The 21278-nt window shown below is 38.8% G+C and overlaps 1 protein-coding gene across 4 annotated transcripts in view; it reads left to right on the forward strand.

Moving 5' to 3' along the window:
- The window catches only part of Grhl2 (grainyhead like transcription factor 2), a 150848-nt gene that overhangs the window by 35973 nt on the left and 93597 nt on the right, over nucleotides 1-21278 (forward strand). For all 4 annotated transcript variants that reach the window (XM_074068945.1, XM_020187361.2, XM_074068943.1 and 1 more), the window contains exons 2-4: nucleotides 3550-3745; nucleotides 9958-10025; nucleotides 14171-14564. In XM_074068945.1, the coding sequence (XP_073925046.1) occupies nucleotides 3578-3745; nucleotides 9958-10025; nucleotides 14171-14564 (630 nt within the window). In that variant the 5' untranslated portion in view covers nucleotides 3550-3577. The remainder of the gene's footprint in view (nucleotides 1-3549; nucleotides 3746-9957; nucleotides 10026-14170; nucleotides 14565-21278) is intronic.

Below are 21278 nucleotides of genomic sequence, written 5' to 3' on the forward strand. Positions count from 1 at the left end.
ACAAAATGAAGTAGTGGGTCAAAGAAAACAAATAAGAGAAAAAGGAGTTGTGTGTGGCCTTAGCTTTGCTGTGAATGCTCTGGTTCTCATCTTCATTCTCCCTCTAAGAAGGACTCAGAGGTCAAGTTTATAGTTGTGGTTCACTCTTCTGTGTTCAGGGCTATCCAGGACATAGCACACTTGAAGCGTCACAAAGGATATTTAAGAAAGCTAATAAAGCAGAATTAGAATTGTCATTCTCAATGAATGGGGATAAATAGCTTTAGAAAGTTTTTCCACTTTTTTGGTAAAAACTGTTCTCTGAAACATTCATTTCCCTACAAGTCTACATTTTTGCTCAGTGTACCAGAGAGATTATTCTGTTTTTATTAAACCAAACTTCATTCGACAGTGCTCTGTACCGGAGAGATTATAATCTATGAAGAAAAAAACCAAAGTCGTTGCACAGTTAAAGGAGAGGGCACTAAAAGCCCTTTGAGCCATAAAAACCTGAAATGAAATGGCCAGTACAATTGTGATTTCCCAGAATATTTCTAACTATTTATCATACAAAGATTCATCAAAATTTCATCCTAAGGGACAAGCTGATGAACCACCTAAATTCATGAGAGTACACCTGTGCCAGGAACAGATGCCATCAGCAATCCAGGAGGCTCAGAAGGACAGAGTAGGATTCTAAGAAGGAAGACTCAGGAAAAATCTCTCCAGTCAATCAGGCCACCACTTGGGCTTTCTGTTAAACGTTTGGAAATCAGCCAGTGTTGTAATTAACACCCCTCTCCCTTGCAGCAGTAAGGGTTTCTCTCAGGCACAAGGAGAATGAAATCCTCCTCCTTTCCAATAGTGAGGTCACTGTACACACAGATGGTTCTCAAGTCACAGTTGTTTAACTTACGATTTTTTGACTTTATGGTGATGCAAAAGCAACACACATTCAGTAGAAACCATACTTAGAATTTAAAATTTGGGTTTTAGAGCATCTGTACCATAAAGGTCTTTATTCCTTTCTGCAGGACTGACTGAGCATTTCAGGAAGCATATATGATGCCTGGGCCCTCATGGACAATGATTGGGGTTCAGATCCCTTGTTTCACTCTCTAAATGAAGGGTGTAGACCAGGCACCCAGAGTGGTCCCAGTTAAACAACTGTGTGTATGGGGGGAGTTGCCCCATCACCATCTGGGTCCCTCACCTCTTCCTTGGTTTTCCCCAGAGACCTTATTTCTTCTCCTTATAGACTTTTAGTTGTCCATGAACATTTCCTATATGGCTAGTAATTTTCTAAAACTGGAGATGCTATTTTATTATTAGATAAAAATATGTAAATTTCTCTAGCAGACTCTCCAAAATGAATACAGATGCATTCCATTTGTAAGAAAATCCCATTATTCTACATTACCAAATATATTCTTTACTTTCAAACTATTTCCCACAGCACCCTTGTCAACATTGACCAACACATTCTTCTCTATCCATCAGATCTATGTAGATAGTTTGGCACCTCCTCATCCTCCCATTAGGTTGGTCCCCTCTGTCACATGCCTTCACTGCTACGTCCATTCCATTTCTCACACCCCTGGCCCTCCCAACAGTGGCACTATCTCTAGCTTGCTAGGCTGTGAACTGTGTGACTGACAGTGTCTGTCCTGTTCATAACTTCATGCTCAACAGCTGTCACAATTTCTGCCACATATTGGACTCTCAGTAAGTACTTATAAAATATTGTTCAATGAGTAACTGTTCCTTTTAGCCAATCACTATCTTTAACACTTTAAAATTATAGTCATTTTTACCAAAAATTGACAAATGCACAAACTTTATAGGAACATATGATAATGCAGTGATAGTGGTATCTGCTATTTGCAGAGCAGAGCACTGTGCACTTTCTGGGACATATTTAATCAATTCCTTTGTTTGATCATCACAGTCACCTTGTGTGGTAAGCAGGGTGGGCATTACTATCTCTGCTTGAGACAGGAGAAACAGAGGCTCAGACATCTGCCCAGGGTACATGGCAGGGACTCACTGTGACTCCATGTCATCATACTGCCTAATGGTTTGTAAGGGTTTTTTTCATGTACTCCAAGAAACCTGATTATATACTTCTAATCCAGTTCATTTGTAATTGGGTCAGTATTCTCTCTTCCTAATCAGTTCCACTAAACCACTGGCACAAAGAACTCAAACAAGAGGCCTAGATAAGATCTAGCCTAGAACTCCACTCTACTGAATGCATATTTCCCCACCAACTCCCTCCCCACCCCCAAATATATCTTAATAATGTCAGTGTCATTTTCTGGCCTCACACTGATGCATGACACTATGCTAGCACATAAAGGGTCTTCCACATGTTCTTCTTTGTGGGTTCATACCAGTTCTCCTACGTAAAGTCAGCCAAGGGAAGATCCTGGACTGGGGGTGTGGCTCAAGTGGTAGAGCACTTGCTAGCTAGGAGTTAATCCCCCATACTGCAATAAAATAAAAATTGGAAGATCCTAAAGGAGTGTTAGCTCCTTCAGATACCGCAGGGCCATCAGAAGGTCTTGGTGGCTGAATTTCTATTGCATACTATTGGTGTTGCCATCATTGGTGCTGTCACTTGTCCATATCATGGTATTACTAAAATATAGTGTCTCCTTGTCCCATTTTTATTCTGTTTCAATGAGTGAGCAAAAGGGCCAGGACATGAGTTGGGGCAGAGCTTCTCCAGACTTTTGTTTAACACCTTGGGTCCCAGCATGGGGAGCTGCTGAGGACTGTGATGGTCTTTAGATATTTAAGTCATTATCACACCCATTGTAAGACATAGTCTTGTTTGTCAATTGCTTCTTTACACAAGGTTGACTTGTTTAGAATTGATTGACTCTAATACCTTTCTGTCTTTATCTGAAATTCTCCAGATATACTCCTCAGTCTCAATGATGGTCTTTACAACTGACAGCTTCTATACCATCTAAGTATAGTGGAATTCTGTAGCAAGATGAGATTCATATACAGATTCACCTCATTACTGTTGCCTCGTATCCTTATTATGCAACATTATCTGTATATTGTGTTTGCCAAGTAGTTTATATTAGTGTTTGTAATTAAGAGACTTAGATTAGTCTGTAATTTACTAGTAATTTCAGATATAGATTAAACTAGATGAAACAATTTTTAATAATCATTAATGTATTGATTACATTTAACGTACTGCACACATTTTTAATTAGGATTCAGGTCAATGAAAACTATCCTCACTGAGCTCCATTCTGGTACTTATTAATGAAGAATAATGAAATAAAGCTACCTGGAATGATTGGATATGCAAAACAAGTTTGAAGAGAACCAACATACACTACTTATAATGTCTTTTAAGGACTATTCTTACTTGTCATAACCAGTGAAAAAATAAATCAATGACTTTATAAATGCATGTGGCATTTGCTTTAGTTTTAATCTTCTGACCTATGTACAAATAATGCTTACAATCATGCGAAGTGCATATTGTGAGTGGGAAAAAGGAAAATTTCCTGCCTAGTGAGCCTCACTATTCTCTTGTTTTCACAGTAATAAAAGACTAGTGGCCTTAGTGCCCATGCCCAGTGACCCTCCATTCAATACACGAAGAGCTTACACCAGTGAGGATGAAGCCTGGAAGTCGTACCTGGAGAATCCCCTAACAGCAGCCACCAAGGCAATGATGAGCATTAATGGTGACGAGGACAGTGCTGCTGCCCTCGGTCTGCTTTATGACTACTACAAGGTAGGTAGTCATACCCACCTCCTCCCCACCCTCCCTCCAGGACCTCCCCTCACTGCCAGGAAGGGAAAGATTCTTCACCAGGCCAGTGGACTTATATGAAATTCATCCCCTTTCTGTCCTCACTGCCCTCCCCTTTCTCCACCAGTGAAGTCCAACTTCACACCCATCTGAAGGGGTTCTAATTCAGGGATGATGATTTCTTATGCCCTTGTTCACATGCATAGGTATTATTTACAAACAATTCTTACTTAACATCATGTTACCATGATTTTTACTTTGTGGTTATGATTTTTGGTAAATAAAGTATATTATATTGTGTGAGCAGTAATTTAAGTATTGTTCAGTTGTTGAGCATTTAGGTTGCCTCTGGACTTCAATTTTATAAGAAATATTCAAGTATTCTAGATTTTTCAGTTTTAATGAATGCTTTAGTGAAAGATTTACAGCAATTTTAACCCTTACGATTCCATTTGTTTCAGTGGGCACTAGACTTTTATTTGGAAAAACCCACAAGACAAAATAGATGTAATATTAGAAAAACTACTTGCCATGCAGTACATATAAAAATAGGAGTATTTCAGGAAATCAAACAAGAAACATGGTCTGCTGTCTCAAGAGGAAAGGGCTATACTCAGTATGACCACTCTCTTAGATTTGTGAAAGTGTAAAAAATCAACAAGTATTTGCTGAATGAGAAGATTTACTGCCTGCTTTGCTGGTGAACACCTTTAGCTTATGCTGGGAACAGGCATGAAGGCGAGAATGCCTTGTTGCCAGGTAGGCACAGTGAACTCTTATTTTGGAATAAGATTTGACTCCCTCCTCCTCCTCTCCCTCTGTCCTGGGAAAATCAGCTTTGGATAAAACCACCAGGAAGAACAATTTCCCCTTTAAGTGATCTTCAGTCTCTGCTTCCTATTGCTTCATCTAAGATGAAGAGGGAGGTACGGGTGATGGTTGTGAAGGACAGAGTGGTAGACCATTAGGATATTTTAAGTGAGGCTATTATTAACCCAAATAAATGTATTGTTTAATGCTAGAAAGTGCTAGAAAACACTCGAGGGCATTTCATTAGTCCCTTGTTGGTCTAAACTGACTTTTCCCCTTTATCCAGAGAGGCGGAGTTGGCAGCTGTCCACAGTCTTTTCATGAAGGTGTAAAACTTTCAGCATGATTCCTGACAAAGCAAGAAGGGCCTTAACTCTTGGGGATGTGGGTTCCACACAAAAGGATGCTTTAGAGCCCAGCCTATATTTTATTCCTGTACTGTTAAGGAGTAGCTTATACCTGGGAAAAAAATAACCCCCCAAAACCAAAAAGGTTTCATGATAGGTTCCTCCTCCTCCTCTTCTTCTTTTGCAGTACTGGGGGTCTTCATCTTGAGCCACTCACCAGTACTTTTTTGTGATGGGTTTTTTTGAGATAGGATCTCTTGAACTATTTGTCTGGGGCTGGCTTTGAACCTCGAACCTCCTGATCTCTGCCTCCTGGGTAGCTAGGATTATAGGAGTGAGCAACTTTTATTATGTTTGTGGTTGTTTTCTATTATGCATCCTTTCTGACAGGATTTCATTTGAAAAACAGAAGGATAAGTTCTAAATGTTTTGGAATGAAAAACTTTACAATTTGCTGAAGGTGGTACAGAAGCACAGAAGTCATCAAGTGAGATTGTTTTTTATGACCTAGACTTTTTTTTTGTAGTACTGGAATTGAACCCAGGTGTCATGCTTCCTAGGTGAGCATTGTACCACTTGAAATATGCCCCAGGCTTAGACCGTTTCTTGAAGTTCAGCATATTTTGGTCTCATCCTTAGAAAGAAATTTAAAAGCAATTTTCCTTTATGACAGAAAAACAAACAGTTTTATCAGTTTTTAAAATTGATTAACTCATCATTAAATTGTTTCTGACTTAATCATTCAAGGTCACTACAAGTTCTTTTTCTACCTTGTTTTGGGGTGATGGGTGGGATTAAGGTTTGAACTCAGGGCTTCAGGCTTGCAAAGCAGGTGGTTTACTACTTGAGCCACACCTCCAGTCTACTTTGCTCTGATTATTTTGGAGATGGTGTCTCAAGAACTATTTTCCAGGGCTGGCCTCGAATGAATCTCAATCCTCCTGATCTCAGCCTCCCAAGTAGCTAGGATTATAGGTGTGAACCATGTGTACCTGGTGTTTCTTTTATCATGTTAAATCAATGAGTCAGTTAATAGTTTTAATAAGGCTTTAAAGAAACATATTGATATATTTAGAAGAAATACATTATTCATATTCTTTAAAAGTAGATTTTATTCTATTATGGTGAAATGGATATAATTTCAGGTATCTGTCTTTTATGGTAATTGTTTTTCTGGAAAAGAGAAGCCTACCCTAAAACAAAAATAATTAGTAACTAGTTTACAAAGGAATATATTCAGTTACCCCTAGGCTCAGAGATTAACTACTGGTAACTATGGATAACTAAGTATTCCTGGATTACTTCTCCTTTTGCACATTTATTAATATTTGAAGGAAAGTCAAGCTGTTGCTTTCTGTAAGTATTTTGAGATGCAGGAAGGAGTTTACATAAAACTCAAATTGTACCTGTGTCTACAGCTCCCTCTGTTGAATTATTATTTCCCAAGGCTTAGTAGAATTCTGTAGCTCCTTTGACCTCATGCAAGATTAGCTGTCTTTTTGTCTGAAACATTTTATGCTGTGGAAACCTCTGTGCTCAAGTGATCATCTTGAGGCCTTTATCAGTTCTCTGGGTGTTCACAAGTCAGATGTGCTGAGGTTAAAGCTGTAACAAAGTTAAATGTCCTGTGGGGACATGCTAGTGCAAAAGAATGAGTCTCTTTTCTTGAGTATAAATTTTGGGAAATTGAATAATTGTAACAATTGCTGTCACATTATTATTTACATTTTATAAACTTTTTCTACCCTTTAGTAAGGGTGAATTTATTCTTTTTGTCAAGGACACTGTTTTCTGAAGTTGGTGTACACTGCCCTTGGAGGGATCTTAGTGGGCTCTGTCCAGACAGAGGAGTTTGTGTGACACAGCAGGCCCTCAGAAATTAACACAAGCATATCTTTTTATGATACTTTATAAATTTCAAAGTCTTCATCTATATTTTTAGTGTCACTATTGGATCATTACAATGAAGCCCGTTAGATTTTACATCTAGTAGTTCAGAAGACCAAGTGGGATTTATCCAAAGTCACAGGACAATCCTACATTTCCTGATATCCATTTGATTACAATATCTGCTATTTAAAAATTTTTTTGAACCATTTGAAAACGGTTCAATTTTTTAAAATATATATTTGAAGTTTAAATTGCTTACTAATTAAATGACATTTATTTAAGAAGATACTAAACTTATAGACCCTCTCATAATTTAAAGGGCTCCAAATCTGAGCACAGTTCCCGAACCAGCTTAAGCTACTTATGAATGGTTGCTCCAAAGTCAAGTGTGATGCTTCTATGAATTTCAGGCCTGACAGAAATCCATGACAGATCTAATTAGTGAGCTATTTTAAAAATGGTTTGACTTATGTCTCAGTCTGTTTTCTGTTGCTGTAACTGATACCACAGACTGGGTAATTTATAAAGAATGGAGGTTTATTAGCTCATGATTCTGGAGGCTGGGAAGTACAAGAGCATGGCAGACATCTGCTGAGGACATTTGTGCTGCATCCTAACATGGCAAAGGGCATCCCACATTGAGACAGAACAAGAATTCTAGTTTGGGTCTCTCTTCCTCTTCTTATAAAGTCACTAATGCCATCAAGACCTAACTGATTCCTGATTACCTCCCAAAGCTTCTACCTCCGAGTACCATTAACATGAATTTGGAGATTAAGTTTCCGACACATGAACTTTTGGGAGCATATTGAAACCACAGCAATTTACTAATCTTACTTTATTTTTCCCTTCAAAATGCTGGTAGATTGCAATCACCTGGTTTCAGCTCTGATGAAAATATGCTGCTCTGCTCAGTTACTTCCTATCTGTTCTGCTGACATAGTATTGTTAGAAGGCAGTTTATTGGTTTGTTTGTCCATCCATCAAATGATCAATGGATTGATCCATCAGTCCATTCATCTAACAAATATTCATTAGTTAGCTATGATCTTCCAGCAATGGTGATGGATGTTATGGAAGTAGACTGGATAGCCAAAAGGCAGATGGGACTCAGTTCAATACCTCAGAGAAGTCACAGAGAGTTCCAGTCCATGAACTGGTCCTTTAAACCTGTAACCACAATTGCGTGGAGGTAAATGCTATAAAATTGTGTGTTCTAGGAGTGACGAGTGGACTGGCAACTTCCCAGAGAATCTGCAGGCTTTCCAGTGTAATCAATGCCTCCTCTACCATAGGGCAGAGGTATATCTGCCAGGTGGACAGAGAAGGAGAGGAAATATAATATAAAACTCCCAGTTGTGGTCAGTGGAGTTCAAATAGTCAGTACTACTGAACTGGGGTGAGGGTGTAATGGGGAAGAGGGGATTGAGGTTGTCAAGAAGCAGTGGCTTCCTCTTGAAGAGTCCTGGCAGGGAAGACTGGAGGACTGGGTTTTATCTGCCTGAGGGTAATCCAGGGTTTGGTGCATGGTCTTGGTTTTTGCAAGATGAATGAATGAGTGACCTGATAAATATCTATAAGCTATTGAGTTTTTAAAATACCAGCTTCTCTATTCCCTTTTCCAGCCTATTGATACAAAATTGAGAAATTGGATTTGCATATATTTAAGGCACACAATTTGATATTTTGATGTATCAGCTGGTCATTTTAAGTTTAAACAACTCCTATAGAAAATGCAAGAAAAGTTATAGAGGAAAACAAAAAGGTTGTAATCCTTTTATCATAACTGTTTGGCATCATTTCCTCCAACCATGGAGGATTTTCAACCTAGAACTCATAGATGGGGAAATTATCCATACAGATTACAGCAGTGGGGGTGGAGAGTCCAATTAGAGTTCATTGCAGTAGTCCAGATTAAAAAATGAGGACAACCTGGGCGCATGGGCAAGGGAATTCTGTAGATCCAGAATGCTCCTAAATACTACTTTTTTCTTATCACTTTAAAAAAATATTGTAAAATTCACATAACATGAAATTTACCATTCCAAATCTTACCATTGTATAGTTTCAGAGGCACTAAGTACATTAACATTGTTGTGCAACCTCATCACCATCCATCTCCAGAACCTGTGGAAAGTGTACCAGAGTTTAGTTAGTGGTAGTGGAACCCAGGCAATTAAGCTGTCTTGTCCATACTGCTCTGCCACCTCTCCAGTCCAGCTGTCTGGGCTTGGACACATATTTGTTACCGGAAACCATAGGAATTGCTGGATGACTTGGGAAGAGGGATGCTTCTTGTAAGTGTGCTTTCTTCTCAAAATAGTGAGGCTGCATTTTGGGTACAAAGGAGTTTGGCTAAAAGGAAAAATTTATAGATACATCAAAAAGCCAAAAATAAACAATCAAAACATCTAAACAAGCAAACTCTAACTTATTTATTTGCGTGTTTGGACACTCAAATGATGAAGGTGGTCAGAAACATAGCTGGTGGGCTGTCCCTTCTTTCTAGTAGCATTTTTCAGTAATGTTTCAAGCAATGTGTTGGCATTATGGTTAGAATGAAATACATCAGAAAAAAAATTTGGAGATAAGTCCTCAAGTCATATAGGGAGGGTGGGTAAAAGGTGGTTCAAGTATGTTAGATGGTTATTCCCCACTAGCTGACATTGTAGCCCCCTGCCCAATCTTTCTCCCCCTACTCAGATGTCAGCATCTGAAGTGTCTCATCAGAGGACTATCCTTAATGTAATACTTGGTACAATGCCATGATATTTTCTGTTTGCTCAAAGACATCATGTCCAGAATCATCCCATACAGAGTGTTCCTCCAACTTCATCCATTCCCAAGGTGGAGAGGGCACAGAAGGTATCAGGCCAGGGAGAGTCACCTAGGTCAAATTGCTCAGGTCAATTTGCCTGGAACAGCTGAATCATGTTTGTTGTGACTCTGTGTTTATCGACACCCCTTTTTCTCTGGTGCCATTGTTCTACTCAGGCTACTCACTTTTAACCATCTTCTGACAATAACAAATTTGGTCCATGTTCCTAGGGAACATTCCATTTTAGTGTCTTTGCTTATGCTCGTGTTCAGTTCTGTGCACAGTCACAGTGACTTCTAAGTCTGACTGATAATTGGTGGTGTTTCCAGGTTCCTCGAGACAAGAGGCTGCTATCTGTGAGCAAAGCCAGTGACAGCCAAGAAGACCAGGATAAAAGGTAGGATGTATGTAAAGAAATACATCTAGCCTCCAGAAATAACTCCTTTTCTATGTCTTTTTTTTTTAAAAGTAGTATTAAACTATAAGTTTTATTCTCAAGATTATCAGGTCAAAAAGTTTTGCCTCTTCTTTTAGTCTGGACCAAAATCAATTCTTTGAGTAGGGACAGAAGATTAAATTTTTTTGGTTGTGTACCTAGGTCATCAGAGGACCTTTTAGATAAGGAGCGGCCAGGTTAAAATCCTGAGTTATAGGTGATATTGCTGGTAAGGGAGCCTGATGCTGGATGCAGTTTTCTGATTAATGTATGGCTCTATCACTGCAATCCAGTTCTTGAGGCTTGAGATGCCTGAAGGATTCCTCTTGGTGAGAAAGAAGAAGAGGTGCATGCCAGGGAGGCAGCTGGCAAGCAGTGGTGAACACTGTCCAGAGGAAAGGACAGGAAATGTCAGGAGATCATTATGTCATTTTACATAATGAATTAAGACACAGTCAGATAAATTAAGATAAAAAGGAATTAAAAAAAAAGCTTTATTTCTGATGAAACCAAATTGGAGAGCATGACTTGGGATGTGCAGCTGTTCATATTTCAATACTGACTTAGGTAACTCCATGCATCTAGTCCCAGGCAGGACTTCAAGCCATTGTTGTCATGGCAGGGGTGATTGGAGGATCCTCTCTCTGGGGCTAGGATCATGCAGACAAAAAGAGGGTATTAGAAGGGCTGAACCACCCTGCTCAACTACTCTCAAAGTTATCAAACTCTTCCCCTGCATGGGACCGAGAGAAGCAGTGGTTTTTCTGTTGGAGGTTCTTTCATATAAAAGGGAAATTATATGCTAGCACATATGTCAGGATCTTACCTGGCCATGGTAGGAAGTACTTATGGCATTTGACCTTGTTGTAGGTCTAGTGACCAGGGTTGGGAGGGGAAGGAAACACTCTGCTAATTGGCTACTATGGGCTGCCCAAGCACACCCCAGCAGAAGATCACAGCTGTCTGTGTCTGATTCACTATGTTCCATTAGTTTGTGAAGCACTGCACTGCCTGGGGTCTTAGAATTAGCAATAGGAATGATGACAGGGAGCAGGAGGCTGAAGCTCCTCAGGTCTTGTAACATTTCTTCTATGCAGATAGTTTTATTGAACTAGTGGCTTGTGCTGTCTGCTAAGTTTAGACTAGTAGTTATAGTGGGGTCAGGCAAAGGAAGTCTACGCTGTGTGCTCTATCTACATTCTATATAATAGACAAGAGAAGTCTTTTTTTTTCTGAGTGCATTTTTTAGAACATTACAAAGTGACAGCCGCTCATTGTATTTAACGGTTATTATTGTGATTTCATGAAGCACCTTTTAAAAAAACTGGCATTGAAGTATAGTCTAAACCATCTTGTATAACTAATTACGACTTAGTAGACTTCTCATTGAATGTAATTTGGAAGGATGTTATTTTGATCTGTAGTGAATTCATGAGCTAAAACGATATCATTATAGCTCTTAGTATACAGAAGTTACTATTTGAAAAAATTATGGAATCTCAATGACATGATCCAATATTTAAAAAGTATATTTAACTCACCATTCTTTGCCTTGCATTTTTCCTTACAATATTTGATATATTTTGTTTAATTTTAAGTTCTATTATAGGTAAGTCAATATCTTACAATAATTCTTGCTTTGTTCTCATTACCCATTTTTGGATGTCTTCCTGAAATGCTGTGACATCAGCTTCTAAAGCTAATACTATTACAGAGGCTTAGTTATACATTATAGTGTGGCACTTGAATCTATCATTTCCTGTGATATGATAATAATGACTCAACTAGATTTATATAACTCTACAATTTGTTTTTCTATTGGTTAATAAGAACACCAAAAGTATTTTGATTGTGTTGTTTAAAATTCATGATTTGTATGAATTAAAGAATTAAGAAATTTGGCTTGAAAGATAAGACTTAAGAGACGTTTGACTATTTTGGCAAAGACAGTTACACTGTGCCTGTGCAAAGTCCACAGTAGAAAGTGGGTAATTGCTTTGGTAGCCAATCAGTGAAGACAAACCCATCTACGCCCAACCTGCAGGACATTGTCCATAAATATTAATGATTTTTCTTCATAAAAGGGTCTGGGGTGAAATGCGTTGGTGAAATTCTAGGTCACATTAAATAGGTGCCCAGGGGTCCTCACTGTATTCATTGTGTTTGGACCCGCACAAGGTGGTCTTGTTATGGCAACATTTTTTTTCCTGTTTATTTTTTTCACACTGATTTTTATCATGGACTTCTTTTTGAAAGAGCATCTTCTAACATTCCATGCAATGTTCTAAACAGTGGGGTTAGGAAATGCTGCTATAAATGGGTGGTCTGGGTTTTTATATCATCTGGCTAGCTGGATTCAGATTAAACATGATTTTTGAACCTTCCCTGTGCCTTATATATGATTCACTTTATTGATTTGGCCATAAAAAGTCAGACTGTTTATAGATTTGTGGTTTTATCCCTTAGAGGTTATTTTCTAGAATCATTCCTGCAGATCTGTGACAGACAGACATTCATTTTTCTGTTGGCTTTGTTCATGCAGAGCCATTTTTTTGCCCCCAAAGCTTCACTTTGAAAGATTAAAAACACCAAGTCTTGCATGATAGGTAATCTCACAGGATATTAGACTGCCTTCTTTGCAGAGAGGAGTTGGGAGTGCTCAATTCCTGGAAGAACCAATTTTATTCAAGTATTTTTCTCAACGAGAAATGCCAATCAGCCACAGAAAGCACATTCCAGATAAAACAAAACAAGACAAAACAGAAACAAAAACAAATTTAAGAGTCATAGATATCTGAAACAGAGATCCATGAAAATCATGTATTTTCTCTATGTTATTCAGAGTAATCCATACATAAATGAAAAATGTCTCCCTCCAAATTTATTGACTAGAGGGACTGTGATAGTGAAATCACTTTTCCATCAGCAGTAATTTTCCATTAACATGTTCCCTTTTGTGTCCTCTCTCTCTCTCTCGCTCTCTCTCAATTCTTTAGTACAAATGAAAGCATTTCATCCTAACCTGCTAAGAATTAATTTTCTAAATCCTTTCCTTTTTTTCTACACAAGCCAGGATGTCAGTGATCTCATTATACATAAGCCCAGTTACACCACTTCTTTAAGACCCATAGCAATTCAATGCTAAAGATATCCCTGAGCTCTTACACTTTTTCAGTTTGGTAAAAACACAGTAATGATAAATTCTCTCTTTTTTTTTTTTTTCTATAAGGAGTTTAGCCCACAGAATGTGAAAAATAGCCTTCCCTTTCAAATGGCCATGTTCTCTCTCTCTCTCCCACGCTCTCGCAGCATGATGTCATTTCACTTCCACTTGTGATCTGTATCTCTAAAAAATAAGAGCATTTTATTACATAAGCTCAAAATCACTATCATAACCAACTAAATTGACAATATTTAAAAAAATATCACGCAATTACCAGTCCACATTCAATTGCCTCAAAGATCTCATTACCCCATTTTTGCTTCTTTGGTTTGTTCAGGTCAGGATCCAAACAAGATTTACTCATTGTATTTGATTGATATGACTTTTAAATTTCTTTTAATCTAGAACAGTCCTCCTGTCCTTCCTCCTTTTTTTTTTTTTTTATTCTTGTACTAGGGGTACATTGTGACATTTACCAAAGTTCTTACAGTATTGTAGTTGAATTCACCCCTTAGATGACAGATCATTTCCCCCCACCGTTCTCTTCTTGTGTGCATTTGACTTGCTGACAAATTTATGTCAGTAAAGAGTGCTACCTTCGGGTTTGCCTTCTTGGTTCTCTTTGATATCTAGATATCCTTCCAGCTCCTGTATTTCCTGAGAGCTGAAAGTTGTATCTGGAAGCATGGTTAGAGTTAGGGTCAGCTTTTTTGGAGGGGGAGAAGGAGGACTGGCGAGCACTTCACATTGCATGCTACCAGGGGGCACACGTGACTAGCTAGCTGCCTTACTCTTAGTAATGCAAAGATACATCCCATTCCATTGTGAGGCTCGCTGTCCGTCTTTCCCCAATGGCCTTAGCATCTCCATATTGCTGCTGCATTGGATATTTTACTAGGAGTTGCAAAGTGGAGATTTTTCTAATTCGGGTTTGAACACACAGAAACTGTCTCGGCACCAGTGAAGCCCAGGGCAATGTGAGTGGAGGAGAAAACCGGGTGCAGGTCCTAAAGACTGTGCCAGTGAACCTGTGCCTAAGTCAAGACCACCTGGAGAACTCAAAGCGGGAACAGTACAGCGTGTCCATTTCCGAGAGCCCGGCGGTCATCCCGGTGTCCGGCATCACTGTGGTGAAAGCCGAAGACTTCACGCCCGTGTTCATGGCGCCACCCGTGCACTATCCCCGGGGCGACGGGGATGAGCAGCGCGTGGTCATCTTCGAACAGACTCCCTACGACCTTCCCTCCATAGCCTCCCACAGCTCCTATCTCAAGGACGACCAGCGCAGCACGCCGGACAGCACCTACAGCGAGAGCTTCAAAGACGGAACCTCGGAGGTGAGGCCCGCGCTGCGCAGGTTCCACCGGAACCTAATTCCAGAGCACCTGGCTAGCCTGATGGGAATCCTTTCTTCTTGAACACGTGTGTGTGCGTGTGCGTGCGTGTGCGCGTGTGCGTGTGTGCGTGTGCGCGTGTGCGTGTGTGTGTGCGTGCGCGTGTGCGCGTGTGTGTGCGTGTGTGTGCGTGTGTGCGTGCGTGTGTATGTGTGTTACTATTTTTCTTGTCTCTTAGATATTATCTTTTGCTTTAGCTTTATTTTTAGTCTTAAAAAGCTTATGAGGAATTAAGAAATGTTTGTAAGGCTTTCACCTTGACCTCTGTAGTTTTAACCTTCCAGATGGTAGATAAGGATGTTACCTGTCCAACTTTTTTTATTTTTCTTTCTTTTTATGAATTTGGGGATTGAACCCATGACCTTGTGCATGCTAGGCAGGTGCTCTACCACTCAAGCCACACCCCCCAGCCCATGTCCACTCTTTTTTAAAGCAATGTAAGTTGTGCTGTGTTCTCGGTAATCCAATGTGTGTATGTGTACTTTGTACCTTGCAAATAGAGATGACATTCTTCTCAGATGCCCATAGAACTTACAGAAACAATTATATTTGCTTGTTTGCTTTAAATGTACAAGTGCTAAGTGCACAGTTTGAGAATTTTGATAATTGTAGCATTTGTGTAAACGATGTCATAGTCACAATGTAGAAAGTTCTCTTGCCCCAAAAGTGCCCTTGAATCATCTTGAACTTGAAGCCATTCCTTCTCCCCTGCCCTTGGAAGTATAGAGTCTTCTATGTTGTCTTCTTCTATTTACTGTATTTTGTGGATTAATTTATATTATTGCCTGTACTGATGGTTTGTATTTTTAAATTGCTGAGTAGGATTCCATGGTAAGTATACCACAATTTATTTGTCTGTTCACCAGTTGGTGGATTTTTGGTTGCTTCCAGCTTTTGGCTAATATGAATGCTTATATGAACATTCATATATATGTTTCAATGTGGACATAAGCTTTCCTTTTTTTTATGGGCAAATACATAGGGCTGAAATTGCTGGGTTATGCAGTAAGCATGTGTACTTCAAAGTAGTGGCATTTCAAAGAAGTACCATTTTAATTCCTATCAGCAATGTAGAAGGATTCCTGTTTTCCACCCCCTTGCCAAAACTTTTTTTTTTTTAAGTTTAGCTATTTATGTGTTGGTGTCTCATTCTGGTTTAAATCTGCATTTCTCTGGTGTCTAGTGACATAGAACATCATTTCGTATGATTATTTGGCCTTCCCTGTAACTTCTTTGTGAAGTATTTGTTCAATCTTTTGCCCAATTTTTAAATTGAGTTATTTCTGTTTCTTTTCTTAAGTTGTAAGAGTTCCTTAAGTAATATGGATATAATTTCTTTATCATTTATGAGTTTTGGATCCTGTAACCTTTTTGTTTTCTTAATTATGTCTTTCAAAGGGTTTATTTTATCAATTTTATCTTTTATAGTTTATACTTTGGGGTATTGTTTAAGAAGTCTGTCCCTAACCCAGTTACAATGACTTTCTCGTGTTTGCGTGTGTGTTTCTTCTAGTCAAATGATAGTTTTAACTCTTAGCATGTAGATTTCTAGTCTACTTTGAGATGAATTTTACATATGGTATAAAATAAGGATGAAGGTCCTTTTTTCCCCCCCATACTGATGTCCAGATGTTCTAGCACCATTTGTTGAAAAGATGATCTTGCTCCCATTGAATTGCTTTGGAATCTTCTTGGAACATCCACTGATGCTATAATTGTAAACTTACTCTTTAATTTCCCGGGCGGGGGGCAGTCTGAGTCTTGAACTCAGCGCCTTGCACTTGCTAGGCAGTCACTCTACCACTTGAACCATGCCTCAACTAATAAAGCTCTTTTTGCTTTAGTTATTTTTTTCAGATGAGGCCTCCTGTTTTGCCTGGAGTCCTGAACTGCAAACTTTCTACTTATGCCTTCTGCATAGCTGAGACCATAGGCGCTTATCACCAAAACCCAACTTATTGGTTGAGATAGGATCTTGTTAACTTTTTGCTCAGGCTGACCTGATCAGATCTTCCTGATCTCCACTTCTTGGGTAGCTGGGATTACAGGTGTATGCCATCATATCTGGCCCTTTTTCTCTGATTTTTGACCTAGAATATGCAATGCATGCTCTCATTGGTTCAGATCACCTTCTTCACCATCTGGGAGCAGTGCATCTGCATTTGAGATGATAGTTATTGGCTTCCTAATTTTCATCCAACCTGGACCAATAAAAGACAATGGTAGAAGTGGGAAAAGCGCTTGTTTTTAATTTCCTAAAGAGGAGCAGGTGTGGTGACAGTATGCCAGCGATCTTGAGCTGGCTGCCTATGTAGCTACCATTGGGACAAAAATGCAGCTATCTAAAGTTGAGAATTCATCCCCAAATGAAAGCATTTAAAAATAATAAACATTTGGTAAGTACTTGCTGTGTGCTAGGCATCTGTCTTAGTTTATTTTGTGCTGCTATAACAGAATACCTGAGACTGGGAAAGTTAGAGCAAACAGAAACATATTTGGCTCACTGTTCTGGAGGATGGGAAGCCCAAGATCAAGAAGCCACATTTGATGAGGGCCCTTCTTGCTACATCCATAGTATAGGATGAAAGGACAGAAGTCACACATGCCACTGAGCACCAAATTTGCTTTTATAGTAAACCCACTCTTGCAATGATGAACCCACTCTCATGATAGTGACAATAATCCTTTTATGAGGGCTGCCCTCATGACACAATCACCTCTTAATGATCCCAGCTCTCAATAAAGTTGCATTGGGGATTAAATTTCCAACACATAAACTTTGGGCTACACATTCCAACCACAGCAGTACCATTCTAAGTGACATATACATTTAATCCTCATGAAAGTCCTGTGAGATGGGTAACATTATTGTCATCCCTATTTTCTTTTCTTTTCTTTTTTTTTTTTTTTTTGATGATACTGGGGTTTGAACTCAGGGTGTTGCACTTGCCAGGCAGGCACTCTACCACTTGAGCCACTCCTCCAACCCCCCCTATTTTCTTAATGAGGAAACTGAGGCACAGGGAGTATAACTATTGGTCATTTAGCAACAAGTAGGAGAGATGGAACTCAACCCAAGTTTTCTGCTCCTGCACCTGTATCCTTAACCATCATCGCTACACTCAGAACTGTTTGTGCTCTTAGAATTCTCAGTAGTTCCCATTGCTTAAGATAGTGACTCACCCAAATGTTTGTTTAAAATCTGAGTGTCCTTTATCTATCTCAATGGATACTTCTTATCTTTCAGTGGGGAGGAGAAACATAAATGGCTAGCAAGCAGGCAGTAGCTGTCCTTAGCTTTGGTGGGAGCGAGTGCATTTTCTCAGAGGTGGGGATGTTACATGCTTTTGCAGCTGTGCCACTGTCTTGCAGATTCTGTTGGGGACTTTGTTATTTTCTCTTGGCCTGGTTTGTGTTGTCCTGGAAACATTGCAGTGCTAGGAGCATTAAGGCTGATTGTCAGTGATGCCAAATTTCACCTTTTTAGTTGTGATGTGCTCTCATGGAACTCTTGTTGCTCTTCTTCAGGGTGCTTACACACAGTTTTGAGTTTTTTATTTGTTTTTTATGGTGCAGGAGATAAAACTCAGGGCCTTGTGAATGCTAGGCAAGCACTCATCACTGAGCTACATACCCAGACCTGTAATTTTTTTTTGAGTGATTATTTGATTGATGCTTTTTCCCACTTTATCAAAAGATTTATGAGAGCAGAGACCTGTCCTTATTTTGCTCACTATTGTGCCATCACACCTAGCTCAGTGCCTGATATAAAGTACATGGTCCATATAGATTTATTGGGAGAGTGAATGAATGAATGAATGGAACCACTGATGGCTGATTAAAGACATAACATTGTTTAACTGTATCTGACATCCCCACAGCTAAAGAATCATTCTCTCTTTGTAGTATATTCTGAGTAGATGTCTTCTCAGAACAAAATTAGAATTCTAATAATCAAGATTTAAATATGCTTAGTATTGCCTGATGTCTAAGATTTTTAAGGGTAATCTATTAAATACATGTTATTGTGTCTTCTTTACTATCATTTTTCTGAGTCCAAATGAGTAAGAAATTTATAGCTGCACTGCATGAAATCTCAGAAAGGTGCAGTGTTGTTGGCTGTCTGACTGCCTTTCAACATCTGTTAACTAATGTTAAAAGATTTGCAAGGAGTGGTAGAAATGTGATAAATGTTTAGCATTTCAGTTCTCATTCTTAATACTGAATCATTTAGGTCCATCTAACCCATCAAGTGATCAGGTCTCATTTAAATGGTTGTGATGCTTCCAAGGTGGGCTTTCTGCTTAATTAAATTTTTTTAAATAATGTAACACGTAAAGAAAAATTAAGCTTGAAAACATAAGTAACATTCCTGTCTGTGACATATCAGTAGTTATTGTATTTTCACAGTTCTTATACACATAAATTTATGTATTGAAGTAAAATTCTGTGTTTTAGTCAGCATATAGTTGGCAGTTTTTGTGAGTTTGAATACTCACAGTATCATACATTCTCATATTACATAGGATTTAGAACCATAGAAATTGCAGTATGTTTAATGGGATGGCCTGTCCTCGGGCTGCAAAGCTCATTCAGCCATGTTGGTTAATGCTGATTCACTATGGCTGCTATGGATTACTGTGCATTCCTTCAAACATAGACCTTGGAAATGCATCCCTGAAAATTACTTCCTTAAATGCTTTTTTCATCATGCTACCCTCCTACTCCAAAAGTTCCCAATTCCTAACTGAACTTTTTCAGCAATGGAAATTTTCTTGTGTGCCATCCAATAAGGTAGTCACTAGCCTTGAAATGTGTCTAGTTGACTAGATAACTGAATGTTTAATTTTATTTTGCTCTGATCAATTTAACCTTACATAGCATATATGGCTAGTGACTACTACATTGGGCAGCAAAGACCTGGACTTTCAGGTCCCCCCTTCATGCCAGGCCTGTGTCCTTGGCTCTTCATATGTGCCACATTTGTATCCATCATTGAGTCTTGACTCATGGCAATCCTCTTTTACGGGATTACTTTCTTTCAGTTCCTTCAGTCAATCCAAATTCTTATCTTTGAGGTCAAAGCAAAGTTCACAGACTCTGTGAAAACTCCCTATAATTTTGTTGATCTTCCTTTCTTGGCAATGCCCACTCTGTGCTTTGTCCAGCCAGGACATGTGAATGAGTAATTCAACGTAGACTTTCATATATACTTGTTATATTTCAATTTATTATGTTGTTGCTTTCCATGTGAATTTACTGTATCCCCTCAACCAATTTTTATCTCTCTGAGGCTAAGAGAGTATCTTATATAATTTCTATATTTCTTTTGGCACCAAGCAGATGGGAAAGCCCCAGAAGATTCCCATTGAATGCTTTGTGGGTTGACTGGTTGATTGCAACAGATGCACATACTTTTATCTTTGATTCTTTGTCATGATTATTCAACCTGTCAGCAAATATTTGTGCAATATTCATAGGTTTCATGTGGGTAAACTTTGAAGAAAGACCATCTTCTTGGATCCAAGGAGCAAAACTGGTGAAGAAGAATCATAAATATGTACTTAGAAATTGTGATATTAGGGTATGCTGAATACTGGACATGGTCGTTAGGGAATGTAAAGTTTGGAAAATAGCTATGAGAAACCCTTTCCTGAGGAAGGAACCCTTTGGTGTATTGGATGAAGAATGGAAGTTTATGACACAGAAATGAGTGAAAAGAAGGTGGCTTCTCAGGAGTTACTTGAAAAAGTCAAAGTAAAAGGACCAGGTGTGTGTGGTCAACCAAGTGCTTTTTATCAATTTCCGATTATATTCACTTTAAGGTCAAGAGTCAGGGCATCTAGTTTTGAAGATGTTCTCAAATAACAACATGGTCCATTTTGCACTACATATAACTGAACATCTCAGGATGTTCCTTCATGTTTAATACTAAACTTAGTGCTTCCTCCAAAAAACTACTAATAAGGTGTTTGTTTGTTTTTTGGTGGTTCTGGGGTTTGAACTCAAGATTCTGTGCTTGCTAGGTAGGCACTCTACCACTTGGGCAGTGCCTGCAGCACTTACTCCAGTAAGGCATTTTGATAATGTAATGGGGATGTGGTCAAGCAATTACTATTTACTAGTATCGGCTACAAATATATAGTATTCACTGTGTACCAGTCACTGCTGGACCAGTCACCAGTCCTTCTGATCACTATGAGCACGCATTTAAGAGAGAGAGAAACTATTACATTTGCTTCATTTTACACAAGTCTCAGGTAAAAGACCTAAAACCATCTAACCAAAGATTGCCTTGCTCCAGAAACTATGCTTCTGACCACTCTACTAGATTGGTTTTATTATTAATTTTTTTTTGCTATGTTGTGTGGCCTCTGTGTAACTAGTATTTCATTAATTCAGAATTTGTGATATTTGCTGTAAGTGTTGGAGACAATAGAAAAAAATGTTTTGTATGTTTGAAGAAGCAGTTTCAAATACCTGCAAATACTTTGCGAACACCTGTGCACTTGTGAATAGCATACAAAGCCCAAGTGTATTGTCTTTTGAGTGCAGTTCTCAAGGTGGAGGTGATATAAGAGTCTGTGAAGAAATGGAAACTTTTCATTAGTTATAAACATAATCCCCCAAATATGCAATTTTCCTTTCCAAGGGAGG

The sequence above is a fragment of the Castor canadensis genome, chromosome 3 (assembly GCF_047511655.1).
Source record: "Castor canadensis chromosome 3, mCasCan1.hap1v2, whole genome shotgun sequence".
Lineage (NCBI taxonomy): Eukaryota > Metazoa > Chordata > Mammalia > Rodentia > Castoridae > Castor > Castor canadensis.